This window comes from Furipterus horrens, unplaced genomic scaffold (assembly GCF_987537825.1).
Source record: "Furipterus horrens unplaced genomic scaffold, mFurHor1.1.pri manual_scaffold_4, whole genome shotgun sequence".
Classification (NCBI taxonomy): domain Eukaryota; kingdom Metazoa; phylum Chordata; class Mammalia; order Chiroptera; family Furipteridae; genus Furipterus; species Furipterus horrens.
In genome coordinates this window covers 24,618,710-24,640,217 of record NW_028327174.1, presented here as the reverse complement: position 1 = coordinate 24,640,217, position 21,508 = coordinate 24,618,710, and the positions used below count along the sequence as shown (strand labels likewise).

General features: G+C 35.1%; 1 protein-coding gene across 2 annotated transcripts; it reads left to right on the top strand.

The window, feature by feature from the left end:
* The first annotated feature begins 3,971 nt into the window (after positions 1 to 3,971).
* LOC150011381 (killer cell lectin-like receptor 2) lies at positions 3,972 to 20,448 on the top strand. 2 transcript variants are annotated; one of them, XM_090275434.1, is made up of 8 exons: positions 3,972 to 4,124; positions 5,464 to 5,580; positions 6,622 to 6,711; positions 7,876 to 8,076; positions 9,704 to 9,846; positions 11,380 to 11,480; positions 13,380 to 13,529; positions 20,157 to 20,448. In XM_090275434.1, exons 1-8 carry the CDS (start codon positions 4,028 to 4,030, stop codon positions 20,173 to 20,175), a joined length of 918 nt encoding a protein of 305 aa, XP_090131560.1. In that variant the 5' UTR covers positions 3,972 to 4,027; the 3' UTR covers positions 20,176 to 20,448. The 2 variants fall into 2 exon arrangements, with proteins under 2 accessions (XP_090131560.1, XP_090131562.1); XM_090275436.1 differs by lacking the exon at positions 20,157 to 20,448 and adding an exon at positions 13,611 to 13,927.
* The last annotated feature ends 1,060 nt before the right edge of the window (positions 20,449 to 21,508 follow it).

Here is a 21,508-nt window from a genome sequence, read left to right as displayed (position 1 = left end):
ATTATTATTATGGTATTTATTTTTATTTTTTATTTATTGGGGTGACATTGGTTAATAAAATTATATGTTTCAGGTGTACAATTTTATAATACATCCTCTATAGTATGTTCACAACGCCAAGTCTAGTCTCCTTCCATCACCACTTACCGCCACCCCTGCTTTATCCTCTTCTACTTCCCCCATCCCCTTTTCCTCTGGTAGTCACTATACCGTTGTCTGTGTTTATGAGGTGTTCTGTTTTGTTTTGTTTCGTTTGCTTAATCCCTTCAAAGACAAAAAGACAAAGGAGGTAGCTAATTAGGGGAACAGGAAATGTCAAACAAGAGGTCTTTGGAGTTCCTAGAGCCAGGAAATGTAGTTTGGCTCAGTGGCATAAAGGTTAGGCATTAGGACAAATATCTATGGAGGTGAGAACCTGGCCAGGTGAGTTTACTCTTCCAGTAGAATGATGTAGAGCATCTTTTGGCGGGGGCAGATCTGGTGGTTATTCCAGACATCCTTTACTTTAGTGTAGGACAGGAAGAACAGCATACTGCTGTGAAATGATAAACAAGTGAGGTTTGAAGCTGTGGGCAGAAAGCTTGAAGGTGTGACTGTAAGCTACGTGCTAAACTTCTAGCTGACGTAGTTAATGTTGTCAGTATGGGATGTGTAAAATCTGTGGTTTCCCAAATGAAAAAAAGCTTTGCAGCAAAGTAAATATTAAGTATGTAAATAAATGCTTTATGTAATTATATTAGGCTTGCATAAGTGTGTTTTGCACAAAAATGAATTTGGAAGACAAAAGTATAAGAACATTCAAAATATTCTTTAAATTTATCATCTTTGTTTTATTAACAGTGGTTGTGATGAAGTTTGGTGCTTCCAATTTTGTACGTTTAATCAAAGGCCATTCTGGGAGTTTCAGTCCCATCAACTGTTCTGATGCTGGTTGTTTTCTCGTTTAGGAAAAAATCTGCTTTTTCTAGAAATCACAGCTTAGGAAAACAAACCAAAAATCAACTAGAGCTTAGAGGAAGCAGCAACACAATGTGGCTTTTTAGTCATTAATCTCATTCTACCCCACTCTAAAACTATGAAAAACCTAGATTTTGTAATCAGTTCCTCTTCACTTGAACTATTTGGTTCATCAAGTTTATATGTAGGCATTGTCTCTCTTCCATGTGCAGCAGTGACAATAATGAACGAGATGATGTCGTGCTCCCCTGTGGAGTTTATATAGAGGAAACCGACAACTATGTACATGTACAAAAGTGTTCTGCACCTGTGTGGCCTGCATCATGAGACTTACCCACGTTCTCTTCAGCTATAAGGATACAAATTAAAATAGAAAAGCTCAACATCTCCAGTAACTCCAAGGGCTGTAAGATAGATGTAAAGAACCAGATCTCAGGGCACAGAATGGTTTTGTTGAGAGGTAAGCAGTATGCTGCTACATGTTCCCTAGCTCCTAAACTGTATTAATGTGTCCACCCCTCATCCCCAACTCCCCCCAAACACTCTTTCAATTACCTGCATTTCAAAGCTCAGTGTCAAGATTTCTGGCCTGTGGTCCTGCATTGGGAGAGAGAGAAAGAAAGAGCATTTACTTGTTTTGAGGTCTTAAGAAATTCTACCTGAAATGCTAATCTCATTAAATTTGTCCAAGTCTATGCAGTGAGTAGTACTCTCATTGAACATATGAGAAAACTGAGGTTTGGAGATTTGGAGTGACTTGTTGAAATTTTTATAGCTAGGTAGGATTTGAATCTTGGACATCCAATAATAATATTTCACACTTAATGAGAGCCTACTATATATTTGCCAGGCCTGCCTAAGCTCTTTATGTGATCCATCTCCTGTAATTCTCACAGCATCCTTGGAAGGCAAATATCACTGATTTTCTGTGGTAAATCTGAAGGTTAGAGAAGTGAATGACTTGCCTCAAGTCACACATGGAAGCTAAGGCTGATGTTTCAAGCCAGATCTTTCTGGTTGCAGAGTTCATGCTTTGCGGCCAAAGGTTTGCTCAATATCCAAGCCCTTCTAAATTCGTAGTCTGTGCTCTATGTAGTCAGTGAGGCCTGATGCTAAACTTGGGTCAAGAACTAGCAATAATGTGTCTGTCCTTTGGCAAGTCAGTTAACCTCTTAGGATTAGTTTCTTCATTTGTAAGATGGGTGCAATAAGAAATAGCTGTCAGCATTGGGAGGTTTTAGTATGCTTATACACAAATAGGTCCTCCAATAAATGAGTGTCTCTCTCTGTCACCTTTCCACAATCATTAGTACTTCTCCCACCCTAACTCCCTATCTCCCCTCAGCAGAACTATTTATTTATTTATTTATTTATGGCATTGGGATAGAAGGCTGTGGATCTTCTTCCTGTTTTGAGATTGAGGAAGCCAACCCAGGGTTAAAGGAAAGCGAGAAGAAAACACCCAGCAGCAAGCATTCCTGAAGTGTCCAGGCTCTACCCATGAAACCTGGCTTACGTTAGTGAATGCAATTAGTCTCTGGGCGGAATTTCAGCTGTCTGCTGCATGTGATGAGAAGTGGCCGACCTCAGTAGTCATTCAGAGATGAAGGATGGCATCAGAGGATAGAGGTAGGCCCAACGAGGACCAAACACCAGGCAGCATAACCTAAACTGGGTCCTAGGGGTCAGTACATTCAGAAGCTGGTATTTGCAGTTAGTTTGGAGGAGAGGTGAGAGGATGAGCTAACTGAAGGACGGGGAGGCCATCTCAAGCAAGATGTTTGGTGGTGGCTAGAGGCTGGTAAGGGAAGAAAATAAGCAAAGAATATCAAAGCCGCTGAAATAGGAATGGCCTTGTTTCCACATAATTAATTCCCCTTCTGGTCCCCACCTCGCTCCTCTTCCCCCACGCTCCATATCAACCACTGTAACATGAAAAACAACTTAAACTGGTTCCATAGAACTGTATGTGAGAAGATCGATAAGGCCTATACGAAATGAAAGTGAGTAATTGGCTCCTAGAAACAGTTGCAGAAGTGCATTTCTTTTAGCTGCTAGGCTGTAGATATCCATGAAGTAAGATTCGTGGATAAAACTCAAGTATAGGAAAAATTCACCAGTATCTCTTCTTAAATAATCAAATGTGAACATTTTCACACCCAACTAGTGTATAAATGGAACAACTTTTCTGGAGAGCATTTGGTAGAATGTATCCAAGTTCTAGAATTTATATACCTTTTCATCCCCCGATCCCCCACCAATTTCATGTTTAAAATTTTTCCTAAGAAAATATTCAAAAGTACATGCCAAATATTTTTATACTAGTAAAACATTGGAAACAGCCTAAATGTCCCACAGCAGGGTATTGCTTAAATAAATTGTGATATAGTCCATGTGGGTAATAATATATGGTTTTTAAAATCACATTTTAGGCATATTTTTAAAATGAGGAAATATTTATCAGAAAAAATATGTGTGAAGTGACTGGATAAAACATACATTTTGTTACTGTATAGATAAAAACTAGAAGAAATACACCAACATTTTTATAGTGGAATTATGGATGTTTTAGAATAATTTCTAAGTGCATTTATCTGCAATAAACATGATAGAAAAAAAGAAATAATCTTTTATTTTCTAAATGGTAATATGCATGAGAAAGTTTCTGACAGGCTAGTTAAGAGTTAAAGAAGTTAGTCATGATATTTTTATGTATATTGATATATACATATTTATACATTTACATTTTAATCATTTGTTTTTACTACTAGTTTCTTTTAAGTATGATAGCTTTTTAAATGTATCAGTTCTTGGTTTCTTGAAAGCTGTGCTCCTTTATCTTCTTGGCCCTCAAATGTTGATTTTAAAGGCAATTTTGCAGAGTACCAAGTAGTTTGTTAGTTGAGATGAAGGAACACATAGCTCATGACCATCTTTCCATCCCCGTCAACATCAGCTTTCATCATACAATTTCCTTTCATCACTTTGGTGAAGAGGAGGGGCAGAGAGTTTTGTGCTGGAGGACGATTTCAGAGACAATTCATTTCTGCCTTCTGTCTTAAAGCCACTCATGCACCCAAGGAATCCGGGTTTGGAAAGGCCAAGTTCTCCCACCTCATTTTTGGATCAGCTTTCTCCACCTGCGTCACTGCATGGTGTAGATACAGGTAACGTGCTATTATTCACTCGTAGCTTTGTACCTGAGTATCCTGTGTATCCTGTTAGTCCTCCTTACAAAGGAAAGATTCTAGGAAAATTATTTTAGGAATATGGATTTTATTAATTACAAGTGACTAGACACGAGTATGGAATTGATAGGAAAGCATTTTCAATTGATTGCATTAGAACTGCATTAACTCTGAAAGGAATGTGAAAACTGTAGCTCAGCATTCATGGAAAGTTATTTTCTCTTTTTAATGTGCTACAATTTGTGCTTAGTTATCAAAATAAAGAAGAGGGATTTGGGGGGTTAATCACTTTTAATTTGAACTTAATGATTTGCATGTTATCTCTCTTGAAGGATTTTGTAATAGGAAAGATTCCTTTTATTTAGGAAATTGGAGAAAATGTGGATAGTCAAGTTTAGAAAATTTTGTAAATTAAAAAAACATTTTAAAAGAACAGAGTTCCATGTGTAATTTGTTTTTCGTATTTTCTGTTTCTTCTATATCATGTTACATTGATTGATGTAAGAAGCAAGGTACATTTCAAATATTTGTTATTTAATAATTTCTTTTTATATTGATATTCATTAATAAATTACATTTTTGTGGATATTACCTAATGACTGCTCTTAAAACTTAGAACATTATACACAGAAAGATTATTTCTAAAATTTTAATGTACATTTTTTGGATTAAAAATGCAAGTGTTTGGCTTCAACCTGAGATTTTTATTCAGTACATCTTGTATGGGGCACTGGAATCTGGAATGTTAACCAATCTGCAACGTTAACTCTCAAATAATTCTTTTGCGGATGGTGTATGAGATACATTTTGGGAAACACTCTGGTCTAGTCCTTTTATAATTGAAAAGAATGCATGAACTCTTGCATTGAAATATGTAGAGTTGAACATGAATATTTTAAAAGTCAAGACATTTATTTTTTCCTGAATTTCAAATATGTAGAATTTATTTGTTTTAAATTGATAATTTTAAAGGCGTTTTAGTTATTTGGGATGGTATCGATGTTGCTTAATATTTGTATGTGTATGTTGAACATTTTGAGCTAGACTGGCTAGGTGAATAGGACCCAGCCTATTCAATCTATTGGTAAATATTTTTAAAATTATTTCATATTTTCTAATAGTCACAGACATACTATCATAAAAAATTCTTATATAAATAAGTTTCAGTCTGTGTACTTTATGCATTCATAGTAGTTAAAGAGCACACATTCATATTATAGGCAGATGTTTCTATAGGCTAACATTTAAAATTTTTGTTAGACAGAAAGCATCCTGATGCAAGGTTTCAATGCAAAACATTTTTCTCTTCATACTCTAGACATGAGCGACCAGGAAATAATTTACTCAACCCCGATGTGCCGTCAGTGTCCTTCAGAGTCATCAAATAGATTAAGGCCTGGTGGTACTCAAAAGCCTGGGAAAAGTGATGAGAAAGGTATACGCATTAAGAATCTGGATTCATCGGTCTCTTATGGATTGTCAAACTCCATGTTTGAAAAAAAAGTTTTTAATCTGTCCTTTAGGTTCTCAGATGGCAAAAGGGGTGTAGAGTAGTAGAACATTTTTTTTTAAGTTTGTGAGAATGGAAAAATTAATGAATTGTTTAAATTTGAGATGCTAACAGAATGGTTTCATTTAGATTTGGTTAGAGGAATTTTTGAGGCCTTTAAAATTAAAAGAGCAGACTAGAATCTCAAGAAAACATTGCATTTCCTAAAGAAATAAAAGTCTAAGAGAACGTTTAAGAGATGAAAAATATGATTTTATTCAGACAAAAGATATTTTAGGTGTCTTAAATATTTATGAGACCTTGATGGCAATGAAGCTGCAAAGGTGTTCAAATCAAAAGGATTCTAATTTTTCTGTTTTCTCTCTACTTTCAAATATTATCACACTAAACTCTAAACTGAGAATAACTTTTATTATTTTAATATAGTGATTATAAGAGACACAGCTTTCAGATACTGAGAACACAAACATAGGAGGGTATATATAGCATTGTCTAGTGAAAAATAGAATCGATGAGAAAGTTGCTTTCTAGAATTAAGGATGGAGCCCAGTCACATCCGCAGCTCTAGATTACCCATGACTGGATACCAATTTCTCAAGAATTTTGACTGCTTTTTCTTTCCTCTTCATGATTAGTTTGATCACAGCCAGGACGTAATACACACAATAGTGTGGCTTCTCATGTATGCGTGTTGTGTCTATCGTCATCTGTGCCTTTGTAAAGGGATGTACGTTTGAAATCCTATAGGGCTGTTCTTGTGTGTAGGATTTCTACAATGGGTGTTTGTCAGTTAAAAATCTGAAACTTTAAAACTGTAACTACTAGATTACAAACAATTTGTATGGTAAAATTTTATAAAATGTTTGAAGAACAGTTCCCACTTTGTTTCCAATGGTGTCCCAGTGAAGGTTAGTAATGGGCTAAGCTCTATCCCTGATGATTATTTTCTTTTTTCTTTATTTAAAGAGTTTTCAGTACCCTGGCGTTTCATTGCAGTGACTCTTGCGATCCTTTGTTTACTTCTATTGATAACAGTCATAGTGTTGGGAACAATGAGTAAGTAATTGAAATATATCCTTCAAGTCTGAGTGATAGTACTAATCACTAATTTTGCAGGTATTAATGATACTGCATCAATTGTACCCTGGCTGTTATAAGGGAATGTTTCAGATGGCTCTTTCTTGGTGATTTTTCCCAGACACATCACAGTGTTATTTTCATTCCACTTACCTATTCCAGTGATGCTACAGCTGTAATGAGCTGCCTCGTTCTTTATAATACAGGTAATATTCCTTTTGATACAGGACTTAGAAAATTCTGCATTATGAGTTTATTTTAATCGTCGGCAGCCGTCCGTCTCAAGAGACGATGGTGTAGCTTCTTAAGAGTCTATCTGCACCGCCGAGAATGGCTGTGCAGTCCGACTCGGGAGTGACACGGTATCTGTCTCCTCCCGTGTTGAATCGACATCTTGCGATGACGCTGGAGTGTCCTCTCCAGTGGAGCTGAAGCTACAGAGCCTGGGCAGGGTGATAAGGAAGGTCTGCTGTTGCCCATGCAGCAGACCTTGAGTTTATTTTAGATCATTGTGAATCTTAGATAAACATTCTTTGACAAACAACTGTTCAAACGAAATTATAGTTTTCTCTTATTTTTCTAAGAATACAATGAAGAAATGATTCAGTGAAAAGAGTGATTCTGTACATGGATGTTAGAATCTTTAATTCATCAAGTTTTATCTTTTATTTGAATTTCTTTGTATCTTTATAGGAAATCACTAATATATTACACTCAGATAAAATGACATACTTAGATCTCCCTCCTTTCTCTTCTAATAATAATTGTGGTATTTCTTCATGTTTCTTAGTGCAGATTTTCATAGTCAGAAGATATGTTGCTAAATGTTGACTGTCTGATTTTTACTTACTTTAAAACAATGTGCTAACTATTAAAATGAAATTAAACTGAATGGCAAGGTGCTGCCATCATAATTTTATTCAGATCTCTTATTTTATTTATTCTACACTTAAGTTGCTAATAGTGAGAAGTTTGTTGTTTCCATTTCTATGGTCAGTATACTGAGGTGTTACTTTCTAAATGTCAGATTGCTAATTAAAGTAATGATATGGGCTGATTGTGAAAGTGGTATTTTTCTCTTTAATTTCAACATTTAGGCATTATGAGTACAGTTTTGTATTATGTCTATTCTATTAATTTTAGTTTTTCAGTGTATTCAAGAAAAACTTCAGCAGGATGAAGCTCACCAAATCCTCAAGCAAAAGTATCACGTTATGCAAAATGACAGCTTAACAAAGCAACTTTTCACAAATGAGACTTTAACATCTGACATTCTCAAAAATGAAAAAAGGAACCGCTGTCATCGGAAAAAGACAATCTTTTCAAAATCTATGAAAAATACCGGTATGAAGGAAATCTTAGTGAAAGATTGCGTGATTTTTCATTATTTATTCTTCTGCGGAAGCTTCAAAGCTAATAACATGCTAGTTCTAATATATGCTAGTTATCCAGGTCTACTGGAAACTTTTAACTTATGCCTCTTAGAAATAATAGGGGTATTTGGGATTGCTTATTTTAAGTATGGGGTTGAGACTGTAGGAGCCATGTTTGCATTATTGGACCCCTATATATCCTAAAATTTAATTGCAGTTCTTACATTCCTACTGCTCCCAGAAGGTAGCTCTCCTTAAAACTTATATCATTTTCCATTTGTGGGCAAATTAGTCACTTCTATTTTGTTGCTGACATTAAATATGGATGCTATAAAAAATAGACTTAGCCTAGAATGGGCACACGGCCTTTTATTTGGATGCTGTTGTGAAGACAATTGTGCGTGTCTTTCCATCCTGCCTTGATTTGAGCTATTTGGTCTGCTTGTGATCAACATGTACTCCTCCAGTACATCTGCAAGACTTGTCATAGTGTTGATGTTTGTGCGACTCTGTGTGGTGATGCTTGTAAAAAATTGCAAGGGGTAAAAATATCAAATTGCATACAATAAATTCTATTATCATGCATAACAAAGGAATGAATTGACCTGGTTATCAACATCTAATACATGTTTGTTTAGGATTTAGAATTTGCAAAGAGCTTTTGCATATTTAATGTCATTTAAGCATGGTAATCATTAGAAATTATTGTCTCTTATTAAAGCAGCAATAATATTTTAAAAATTTAGTATGTTGTAAAATATATGAAAAAATATTCCAAATCATGTTTCTTTTATTTAGAAGGTATTACAGATTTTTTAAAGTTGTTATTCTTTAAGCAGCTTTTTGAGTTGTTAATAATATACAAAAAAACTGTACATATTTAATGTATACAGTTTGGTGAGTTCAAACATATATACACACTTGTAAAACCATCCACAATTAGGGTAATACCTTCACAAGTTTTCTTATATACATTATTTTTTCTTTTTGTGATAAGAACACTGAACATGAAATCTGTTCTCTTACCAAGCTTTAAGTGTACAATGAAACACTGTCAACTGTAGGCACTGTGTTGTACAGCAAATCTCCAGAACTTATTCAGTTTGCAAAACTGAAACTTTCTCCCTCGTACCTGCCCCTGGTAGCCGCCACACTACTTTCTGCTTCTCTGAGTTTGACTATTTTAAATACCTCATGAAACTAGAATTATGTAGTGTCTGTCCTATGTCTGGCTTATTTCATTGAGCATAACATTCTCAAGGCTTATCTGTGTTGTTACATGTGGCAGGATTTCCTTCTTTTTAATACTGAATCATACTTCAAGTATGTATAGACCACGTTTCTTTTTATCTGTTCATCTGTTGATGGACATTTTGGTTGTTTCCTTATGTTGGCTATTGTGAATAATGCTGCATTGAACATGGGAGGGCAGATATCTCTTGGCATTCCAGAACCACGATGAACCTCATGTTATTATTATTGATATTTATTAATATTTTATTTAGTTATGTATGGCTGGTAAATAAATATTTATTTATTGCTCTGCTTAACGAAATGCCATATAACAGAAGTTTAATATTTTACGTTACACATTGTAGGCACACTTGATGAAGAACACTGGTCCTGTTGTGGAGAAAACTGTTATTTGTTTACTAAAGAAGAAAAAAGATGGAATGAATGTCAACAGGCTTGCCAAAGTTATGGATCATCTCTTTTGAAGATAGATGATGAAGATGAACTGGTATCATGGGCTATTATATTCACTTTTATTTTCCTGGACTCTGTCTTACATCCTTAGACTCAAGATATTGAGGACTGGGGGAGGGGTCCAGAAAAAGAGACCTTCAGCTATTTTTTGTGTTATATCTGTTGAGTGAGCAAAAATCATATAGTTAAGAGTTTCCCAGGAGACTGTACCTGCTGATAGTAACACGGTCTTGCTATTTACTAAGCATTCAATATGTATTATCTATCATGACCATTATTATGTCCAAAAGGAAACCCCTTTCAAGACGCAGTTTGGATCTTTGCAATCATCCTTCTTTCCAAAGCATTTGCAAGAAAACTACTCACAGAGAAACACAACTTTCCTTTGATGAAGTACTTAATTGTTTAATAAATACAGACTGGGATCAGTTGTTATTTCTCCCAGTAAGGTGGCAACTAAAATTCTGGAGTAACATGGTCAAGAGTTACTCTATAAGGAATCCAGGAACCAAACTCCTTGCCGTCAAATCCAGCTCTGGCACTTACTAATTAAGCAACCTTTGGTAAATTACTTAACTTCTCTCAGCCTCAGTTTCCCCAACTGCAAAATGGATATGATGAGAAACATAAAACTGATAACAGTTTTACACATATTAGCCTCATGGTGATTTTCATTGCATCTGCAGACAGCATTTACTTGATCAATATTCCTATATATTATATCAAGATGTGTATCTTTCAAAAAGAATTGTAAAACGGTAAAATAGTGAAAAAATATACTAATAAAAACTATCCATATACATACAATGTATTTTTACAGAGGAATGTTTGCAAAAGTCAGCCTTGAAATATCTATTTATTATTTAGGAAGACAACACAAAATTTATATACAAATCTAACATATTTTAATAATTCAGAAGAATTTATGTTGTCAAGTCATAAAATATTTTTTATGTTTGATGCAGTAAAAAGCACAGTTAACATTAAACCTGTATTTTAAAACACATTCATTGTGTAATATGTCACTAGTAAATGTTTCTAAATTCAGCACCCTTTTCTTTACCTCTTCCAGCTACTGAACTACAGAAGACTTTCTCTTATGAGGCTGAAGGCTCTACTGTATACCTCCCACATGTGCTTGTTATTTTAATATATTTGTTTTGAAGATTCCTTCTTTCACTTAAAAATGTGTAATAATTATTTTTTCTATATCCTTAAATATTTTTCTGGGGCATGATTTTGAATTGGTGCATGAAGTATCATAAATTACTTAACAAATGTCCTATTGTTAGATATTATGATGTTAATTTTTACCACGTTTTAAATAATCTATGACACTGGCAGCCATTTTTGATATAAATAATCTCCTAGGAGAAAATTATGTTGAGAAATGAATATATAGGGATGAAGGGTAGAAAGGGCCTTCTAGGAAGGAGGTGCACAGGATGATGTAGAGAGTAACAGAGTACTGTCCACCAAAACAGCTGGCCACTCTTCCTAACCTCTTCATTCATCTAACAGATGGAAATCTAGTCACATGACATGTTTTGATTTTTTTTTTTAATAGGCCTTCCTTCAACCCCAGACTTATGGAAATAGCTACTGGATTGGATTATCATATAATGATGGGAAACATAAATGGGATTGGACTGATGGCACATCTGGAATGTAAGTCTGGAATGCATTTAAACTCTGACACTGGTGTTGGGATTGGAAGTATTATATCTAAAAAGTTATTTTCTCTCATTTCACACAGTTTCACTCATTTTCAAGTAGAGGTTATTGTTAAGAATAAGTAGAATGATTAAGAAAGTGTTTGGGCAGTATAATCGAAAAGGAAGAGAGAAGTGTCATACAGAGTTACTACTAATAAAATTACGATGCTAAACACATGCTTGGAAGGATATGTGTTATGAGGCAAACAAAATTAACCAAAATTAAAGTGATGTGAAGTGATTGGATTATCCTGAGTTAGCCTTTACTATAGTCCTATTAGAGGTATAGTATTTTGTAAACTCTTGGATTTACATTAAATATAATCTGCTATTAAACTGTTCAATAATTTTTAGAAATCTTAACTATTGTGTTTTACTTCTAGAAATTCTGTTTTCAAATCTTGTTGCTAATTACTCATTTTTTCAATCTTTCTCTTATATCTTTAATGATAGAAAACATACTTATTTTATACTTGATGTATAATAATTCTAATATTTTAAGTTTTATGGGTCTAATCTAGTTACTGCTGGTTTTGATACCATTTTCTTTGTAGTGCTTAGTGATTTTTTCTTTTTTCTTTTTTGAACTGCTGTGGAAATTGAGACCTGAGATGAAGGCGACTTCCTCCAGAAAGAATTTGCTTTTGTTGAAAGTTTTGGGGCACTGTGGATCTGGGCCATTTTTAATTCTAAATTTGGGCACTGCAAGTCATGTGGTTCTGGGCTGCAAGCCTCCACAAGATATGATGCATGAAATTATGTTGACGTACTCATAGTCTGTGAGTGTATGCTAGGCAACTATCTCAGCTGTCATAGAGCAGGAAGGCTCATAGCTCATTGTAAGATGCTCAAATTTTATGGTAAATTAAATCAATTTGAAACACATCACACTCTGCAAGGGGGAAGAAATGGGACAGCTTATCACGCTCGGGTGGGATGGGGTAGGTTGTCACATTTAGGATTAGGTGCAAGTACATGAAAGGATAATTTGCATCCTAGGTTATATAGTCTTTGTATAGCCTCACTCTACTTGCTGCAAAACCCCTTTGGCCTCAACCCTATGGAATTTTCTTCTGTTTAGGACAGTGGGTGGAATTCCTCATTCAGCCTTCAAAATCAATTCAGGGAAAACTTGCTGCAGCTCTTCACTTACCCTCCTGGGTTCCCACCTTTACAGAATAACCCTTGGTCTGAGTGTGAATTTGCTTCTTGCCTGCCAGTTCATAGATTTATTCAAGAAGGTTTAAATTTTTGTTGTATTTGACATTTTAAAAATTATTTTAATAGAAAGTTTTCTGGGACCTAATCCACCACTGTACTGAAATAAAAGTCCTGCCTTTAGATATTTTTCAATAGATTGAAATGATTTAGCTAAGGATTAGCTATGGGATTAAGAAGAAAATGAAACAGCAAATAAAATATTGATTAAACAACCTAATTTCTGACTATATTCAAATTCTGCTTTTTCCTCATAATGTATATATACATGAGACCTGGTTATCTGTTTCACAGAAATTCAGTTCTTGTATTTAATCTCTAGCTCTTATTGAAAAAAAATAACATAAGAAAACATATTTGCTATATCATAATTCCATAACAATATTGCAAGTAATTTTGCCTCCTGACCAAAAATTTCCATTGTGGAATAAAATGGGAAATTATGTGTGTAATTACGAGGCTGAGTGTGATTCTATCTGATGGGTTAAGAGCCCAAGACAGTCTTCTAGTGATGAAGTTATGATTAACATTTGTATATTCCTGATCTTTAGGCAACTGCCTTAAAAAATTATGATTTATGTTATTGTGAGCTTCTGAATTAAACAATTGACTGTATGTGTTTTCTGTTTTACAGTAATTTTTCAATAATGAATATGAACTCTGGGAGAGGACAATGTGCATTTTTAAGCTCAACAAGAATAACAACTATTGATTGTGCTAGAACCTACAACTGTGCCTGTGAGCAGAGCATTTTCCCTGCTTTTAAGGCACTAAGAGGAAAAAGGTAATATGGAATTTTGTCATTTTTAGTGTGCTTCCTCTAATAATATGTGATTACGTTACAAAGTAATGTTTTTGACTGCAGGACTTAGTCCGGTTGTGAAGTAGAGAGATAAGCAGGAAAAGGAGAAAATGCTCCTTTGGACAACAATTTGAGATATCAGACATCATTGGTGTTCTTGGAAAAGAGGAGATTTTGCCTTTGGAGAGCAGCTACCCCTCTCTTTAACAGGCCTGTGGATTTTTTTCTCTTCGTCTTTCCCCAAAGTACCCACAGAACCAATTAGAAAACTCATAAATACCTGGGTCTTTTTCTTATTTTTAGAATAAACCGTTTCAATAGTCTCTGGTTTTGAGAGAAAGTACAATTAAGAACTAAAAATATAGTTATCATTTTCCCCTATCCAGCTGTTACCTCTCATCTTTAAAAATATATTTTGCTATAATTCCAAACTTACTGAGTAGTTCAAACAATGGTATAAGGAACTCTCATATAACCTTTACCTGTAGTTACCATTCATTTATATTTTACTATCTGTACTTTGTTGAATTCTCTCTCTTCTTCTTTCCCACTACCGATTCATTTGATAATAAATTGATAATATTATGTCTCTTTGTCTAAATATTTTACAAGAACAAGGACTTAGCCTTGTATAACTATAGCAAAATTATCAAAATCAGAAAATTTAGCATTGATATAGTACTATGCTTTCATCTACAGTCCAAATTTAAATTTTGTCAGCTGTCTCAATAATGTTATTTATAGGTGTTTTTCCTCCACACTTGGATCATGCAATGTATATAGTCCGCATGCCTCCTTAGTCTCCTTTAATCTGGAACAGTTCTTCGTGCTTTCACGGACTTTCTTGATCTGCCCATTAAAAATAATCAACTTTATGGAGTTATACTTTGCATGCAATAAAATGTGTCCATTTAAGTCATGAGGTCAATGGGTTTTCAATCAATGTATATACCTCTTACACACCATCAAATCAAGATATAGAACATTTTCATTATCTCCAAAAGTTCCTTTCTGCCTTTCTCCACCCACCTGGACCCAGGCAACTAGTGATATGCTTTCTAACACTGTATATTTGTTTCATACCTTGTGTACTCTTTTGTGTCTGGCTTCTTTTTGCTCAGCATGTTTTTGAAATTAATTTATGTTTTCCTTGTATCAGTAGTTTATTCTTTTTATCACTGAGTAGTATTCCACAAATGTGCCATAATTTGCCCATTTACCTATGGACATTTGATGCCTTTTCAATTTTTGAATATTATGAATAAACCTGCTATGAACACTTACGTACAAGTAACTGTAAGGACATGTATTGGCACTTTTTTTTATTATGTACCCAGGAGTTTGGTTGCTGAGTCCTATAGTAAATGCATGTTTAATTTTATAAGAAACTTCTAGATTGTTTCTCAATGTTATTACATCATTTTATTTTTCCAGTAGCAACATATGAGAGTTCTATTTTCTCCACATCATAGTCAAAGCTTGTTATTGTCGGTCTTTTTAATTTTAGCCACAACAGTGGGTATGTAGTGGTATCTCGTTGTGGTTTTTAATTTGCATTTCTCTGAAGATTAATAACACTGAGCATCTTTTCATGTGTTTATTACCATTCATATATCTTTTTATAAAAAGTTTATTTATGTTTTAAAGAGAGAAGAAGGGAAAGAGAAAGAGAGGGAAAGAAACATTGATCAGTTACCTCTTGCATGAGAATTTTCTTAAACTCACCTTTTTCAGTGTCTTTATTGAGCACTGTTCCACATCATGCTGCATCATCTCCAATAATTTTATGCTTCTGTATTTTTTTTTTACCCATATGACTAATACTTGTTTCTTGGAACACTGCTGCATTACTATTTTTAACTTATACATTAGTTTCTTCATTTGCTTTATCATCCCAATCTGCTCTTGCTTTAATCTAATCACGAATTGGTTATTGCAGGTCAACCACAGTCCATGTGCTATGCTAGGTGTCAGTGATACTTAAAGGATATTGTGTTTTGCTTGTTGTTGTTTATTGCAATGTTTTCTTCCACTAATTTAAAAAAAATCCTCAAGAATGGAAATTATGATCAAATACCTATGTTAGTGCATCTGAGGTTTCAGAGGAGACCAGTGTGAAAGGCAATCACAGATAGTGGGGAGAGATACTTTTGGATATTCATCTTAAGTTCAAAAGGAAGTCAGTAAAAGCTTTTTGTGGAAGAGAGAAAGAACCAGGGCTTTTAGTAATTTAGGTGATTTCACATTTTGAAGAGGGACAAATTAAATTGGATCAGGAATATCTCCTTGTTATCAACATATAAACAAACACTTAAGACAAGTCAGCTTGAAGGGCTTTTGGCGGGGGAGGGGGGGCAAGTTGTTACACTCTGAGCATTTATAATAATAATTTATTAAAATAAATGAACATTTTACATGACATGTTCATGATACTTAAAAAACTTTGTAGAAAGGTAGTGTAATCTGAAAGATGAACTATAATTGATTCTATTTTTTAAATGTTTTTATAATAAGCTAATAATTTTATTAAGTGTGTTGATATATCTAAATAAATTTGTTTCCTCTAGACAAGGAACATATATAAGTGACCCATGGACATGGACAACAGGGTGGGGATTGACTGTGGGGAGGGGGGAGGTGGGCGGGGCAGGGGAGAGCAATGGGAGAAAAATGGGGCAACTGTAATAGAACAGCAATAAAAAAAAAAACATTACCTTAGTCATCTCTAAGTTATTGCTGGGCCATTGTAATACATTCAATGTGATGTTTGCTAAGCAAGCATGCCTGCCATCTGGTTACTGAAACTGTATTTTTGCTACTTTATAGATACACATGGCCCAGCAGCCTGAGATGTAGGGAGCTGATATCAGCCTGTGGATCAATTCCAAAGCAATTTGAGAGTTCAAGCCATTCATTTGTTCGCAACACAAAGTGTTCTCCACATAAGAAAACAATAAGTCTAATTTATCTGTCTCTTTCCTGTCCTGGTATCTTTAAAAATGTCCCATCATGGGTTTACAATATTAAGCCAGCTTTAGGGACCATGAAGGAAAATGAAAAACTGTGCTGTTGGTGCCACATCCTTTGGTTCTGGTGCCAGTGGGACTATTACTGGTCTTCAAAGTGCACACAAAAGAAATAGCTGGATCATATAGCAAAGTCCATATGTGCGTCTGGTAGAGGGGGTAAGAGGTTACCAAACCAACCTTTCATCAGGCCCCTGGCAAGCACTCCTTGCCCCAAAACCAAAGCCAGAATTAGTAGACTGAGTACAGTGCCTGACACATAGTAGGGGCTCAATAATTGTTTACTAAATATCATCATCTGGGAAGTCTGCGAATAATAGTATAAATAGCTGCTAAAAGACAGCTTATCTTAGTCTCTGTGGCCATTGTACTATATGCATTAGAAGTCTGTCTAACAACTAGTCTAGGCTTTCTTAACCTTGACGCTGTTGGCATTTTGGGCTAATAATTCTTTGTTGGGAAAGGGAGGGGTGCTGTTTTGTGCGCTGTAGGTTTAGCAGAATCCCTGGCTTATTAATAAATTTGGTTCTCAAGATAATACTGTAAGAATAGTGTACAGAAGAGAGAAAGGGTTAAATTTACTTTTCCAAGATTATAGAACTCGTTAGTAGCAGAGCTAAAATTTGAACTCAGATATCATAATACCAATGTCCATGCGCTGAACCACACTATCATGTGTATCTTCTCATACACCTACTCAAAGAAGCATCTAGCATAAGTATAATACACCACATAATGACAGGTAAGGTTATACTGAATGCCTTAGAAAACAGTGAATAAAAATTTTTTTCATATTCAATAAAAGATGATGATGAATCTAGAAGATTATTCAGGCTTTTGCAGTTCTGCAGAATTGCAATGATAGTTCACAGGAGAGTACATGGAAGGGATACAACTCAGACTAAAGGGTGAACTAGGATAGGAATTCTAGCAGGTTTTATGCCTAGAAATATACCTTGATATGTAGTAGAAGTCTTAATTCATTTTTTGAGTATGTGATAAGTCAGGTTCATAGAGAAATATTGTTTGAGACAGAGATTGTTTTTATTAAAAATCCTTTTGATAGCAACAATTTTTAGGAGAGAAGGACAATATTAGACAGAATAAGCTGTGATAAACTCACTACTAAGCCTCAGCCAATATGATAGGGATCTCTGGAGCTAGCAAAGTCCTTCAGAATAATCCCAAGTTGGCGTGTGGGCTGTGTCTTTATACCTCTTGTATCACCGACGCATGGGTTGCAAGTTACCCACCAGAAGGGTAATGATCTTGGATGAGGCAGATACCTTCAACTGGGGACAATGTCTTTGGGTTGCGACCTAAGAGTTGTCATGTATCAGCATTCCTAGCATCTGTGGAAGTTAGTACTGTAGTCTTGAAGGGGAGTGAGGGTACAGCACAATACTTATGACAGAATTTAAAAACCCTCAAACCTAAAGGACCGAGCTGGAATTTAGGCAGAAGAAAGTCAATGTAATGGAAAAGGAGTTTTCTGTAGAGAAAACAGTATATGCAAATGACAGAAGGAAAAGGTTGAATCTATTTCACCTGAAATACAATGTAAGGAAAGACTGAAAAGTGTTAAAGAATCATTTATGGCTTCATACTGCTTAGCCATGTTAAAGAGTTTGTACTTGGTGGGATCTACTCAAGTGTTTTAGGTAGAAGAATATTTAATCAAATTTGTGTTGTAGGCAGATCTCGATTGCTGTGACATAGGCAATAAATGATCTAGGATTAGTGTTGGAGACTGGGAGTAGTAAAGCTGTATTACAGCGATAAAAAAAGAGTTGTTGTTCATATGATAACAATAGGAGCATAATTATGAATTAAATTGGGAGTCAAAGTTATATTCTAGGGTGCTTAGACATTACCTATTGCATAGAAAGGAACACTCAGTAACCATTCAACTCCTGAGTGGAAGGTGGTGGAATAAACGGGGACATTTTGTATCCATTTGAATCAGGTGTTTAGATTCATGGATTCAGTCCAATGATTCGGTTGGACAGCCATTGGCTGATGACTCCATTCAGGAGGGAACACAGGAAGAAGGAAGGTCTGCGGAAGTGTAGAATGTAGAACAGTAAGATCTGGGTATAGCAAAATTGATACCCGTGACCTCTCCAGCTGAGAACAAATTTAGCCAAGACAAAAATGCTCAAAGTACATTTTATTTAGCAATTAAACTTTATTTTCACCAGTAAAGAGAGGGTTTTAAAGAAATGCACCCATGAAACAGAAGCAAAACAGAAAAAGGCACTTTTGAAGTCTTCTCCTACGTATTCAGAATCGAATGCCTCTCAGCCTGTTTCAATGCTGAACACGTTTTATTTTAAAGAAGAAAAGGCAAGAAATTTCTAATGACATGAAGAGAGATATAATTTATTTCATCCTTGGGTAGTGACAATGCTTTGAAAAAATTCAAATTGCAAATGCTTTTTAAAATTGACTTTAATTTGATATTGTTTATTTGCAGGAGGAGTAATCCACTTCAGTGGGAATTTCAGTCATTTTATTCATCTTATTTCTTAATCGTTGTAATGAAAATGCGTCCACAGGGCAACATCAAAGATGGGGGGAAGTTTATACCTCAGGTTTTTCATTCATACATGTCCACTAAATAGAAAAAAAGGTCAAGAGATCTAGAATAGTTAAAAACCAGAAAGAAAGTTGGTTTTGCGATAATAATCTAAGTTTTAAAAATAACCTGCATTTGCCAGTGAAGCTCTGAAAGTTTCAGTTTTATGAAACATATTTGCCCAAATTTAAAATTTGTTTAAAATCTCTTGTCTTATGTTGACTGACTAACTTCATAGTTGGATAGATTGCCGACCTGAGGGCACAAGGTGTCTGTTGATATTACAAATACTATATTCCCATAGCTTCAGAGCCAATAAAAAGAAGAACTTATATTTAATAGTTCCTGAAAAGACCCAACTTTTCCCAGGATTGAGAGGCATGTACTGAAACAATAGTGGAGACCAGGGGAGAGCAATGCGCAGTTTGACGCTGATTGTGAGTTCTCTTTTGCATTTCACCAAGGAAGACAAAAGGGGAGAGGAATCTTTCTTCTCTCTGAAACCTAGCATGTGAAATGGAAAGGCTTCACCTGGGACTTGCGGTTTGGCAACATAGTCACAAGGGTGTTTGGATGTGAACATCATTGGGCGCTACCTCCTCTGCCCACTACAACCCTCAACTCCCTGTGGGAAGACTTTGGAACTGTGTTCTATGGCCTACTTTCCCCGCTGGGTAAATTCTTAGGGCACAGGTCTGAGGCTGGGGTGCTTATGTTAGTGACACTTCTGCTCTAGCAGCTGAGTGCCTGGGGCAGATGGGAAGGTAGCAGCATCAGGGTGACTGCCCATATTAACAATTTATTTTTCTACAGACATTTTAATGGGATGTTAATAGCAGCTGTGTTGGAGATAGTCTACAAACAAGGTTTAGAACTGGAAATGTCCTAATATATGTAGGACGTATTTCTTAACTGAATTTAAGATTATAATTATATTGGTTCAAGACCATATTTTTTTAATTCTTATTTTCAACACATATTTACTGAGCTTCCCTTTCATTCCAGGCACTCTTCTGGAATCTGAAAATATATAATTGGAAAAAACTAAGAAGAATCATTATCCACATGGATTGGGTTTCTAGTGGAAAAAAGAGACAGTGAATGAGAAAATTACATATGTAATGAATGGTCATAAGTGCTAGTGAAAAAATAAAGCAGTGAAGGGTATTTTGCATTGTCAAAGGATGGACTGCATGTTTAAAAAATGTAGTCAGGGAATGTTTTGGCTAATCCATGTTAAAATTCTGTCTTAATTTTGATAATTCATTAAATAACCTATATTTTCACATTCTCTTAGATAACTAATTCTCCATCTTTTCTATTGTTAAACGCCATCTTGACAGTATAGTTATTCTTTATTAATAAAATACATGATAGATTAATAGGGCTCTAATTTCTGTACAAGAAATTAAAATAATTTACTGAATTTAACCAGGTTGTAGAAAAGCAAAACATTGATAATGTTCTACCCTTTTGTTGTTATTGTTACTTTATGACATGAAGGCCATGAGTAAGGAAAAACAAGATGGGCTACTGACTGTTTTCCTTCATAATTTCAAAAGGGGTAGAGAGTCAATCCAAAGAATACTGTTAGAGAGAGAGAAAGAGAATGGCAGTTATCTAAATCCAACTTTCCTAAAATAGTTTTAAGAACTAGTAGCTATGACATGAAAAAATAAACACGAAGTTCATACACATTTAACATGACTAGGAGCCAGAAAATAATAAAACTTCAAATAATCTGTCAGTCGAAAAATAACCAATTTCTAATGTAGTTATTTTTAGTTAACCTTTTATGAAGCTCTAGGGGTTTTAGAGAAATCGGGACTTACCCAGAGAGAAAGAACACATTTGTGTGAAAATCCTGGAAGGGAGTCCCAGTAGATCAGGGACGGTTTACAAGGAAAAAACTTGAAAATGCATTTTGGATTCTCACCCTTAAGAATCTGTCTTGGAAAGGCCACACTCTGGGGAGAAAAGGATATAAAGAAGAAAAAGGCACACCTGGAACCTGTGCAGTGAAGGGAAAAAGAAGCAAATATGTATGTGCAAAGTAGGGAGGGTAGGAGGGTATGTTAGGCAAAATATTTTTAAAAACACCCACCTTCTTGTCTCAAATCCAGTGAAGAGGCTGCATTGCAATATACTGACAGAAGAGGGCACTCTTGACCTAGGAATCTAACAAAGTACCCAACTACTACTCACTCCACAAAAAATATTTTTCACCTAATTAAAGATATTATAGAAAGAACACAGAAAAGGAGAATCAAAACTTTTAAGTTGATGCAAATTCCCCCATAAGAAACAATCATGAAACAAGAATACCAAGACAACACTCCAAATTGATTTAAATGTCC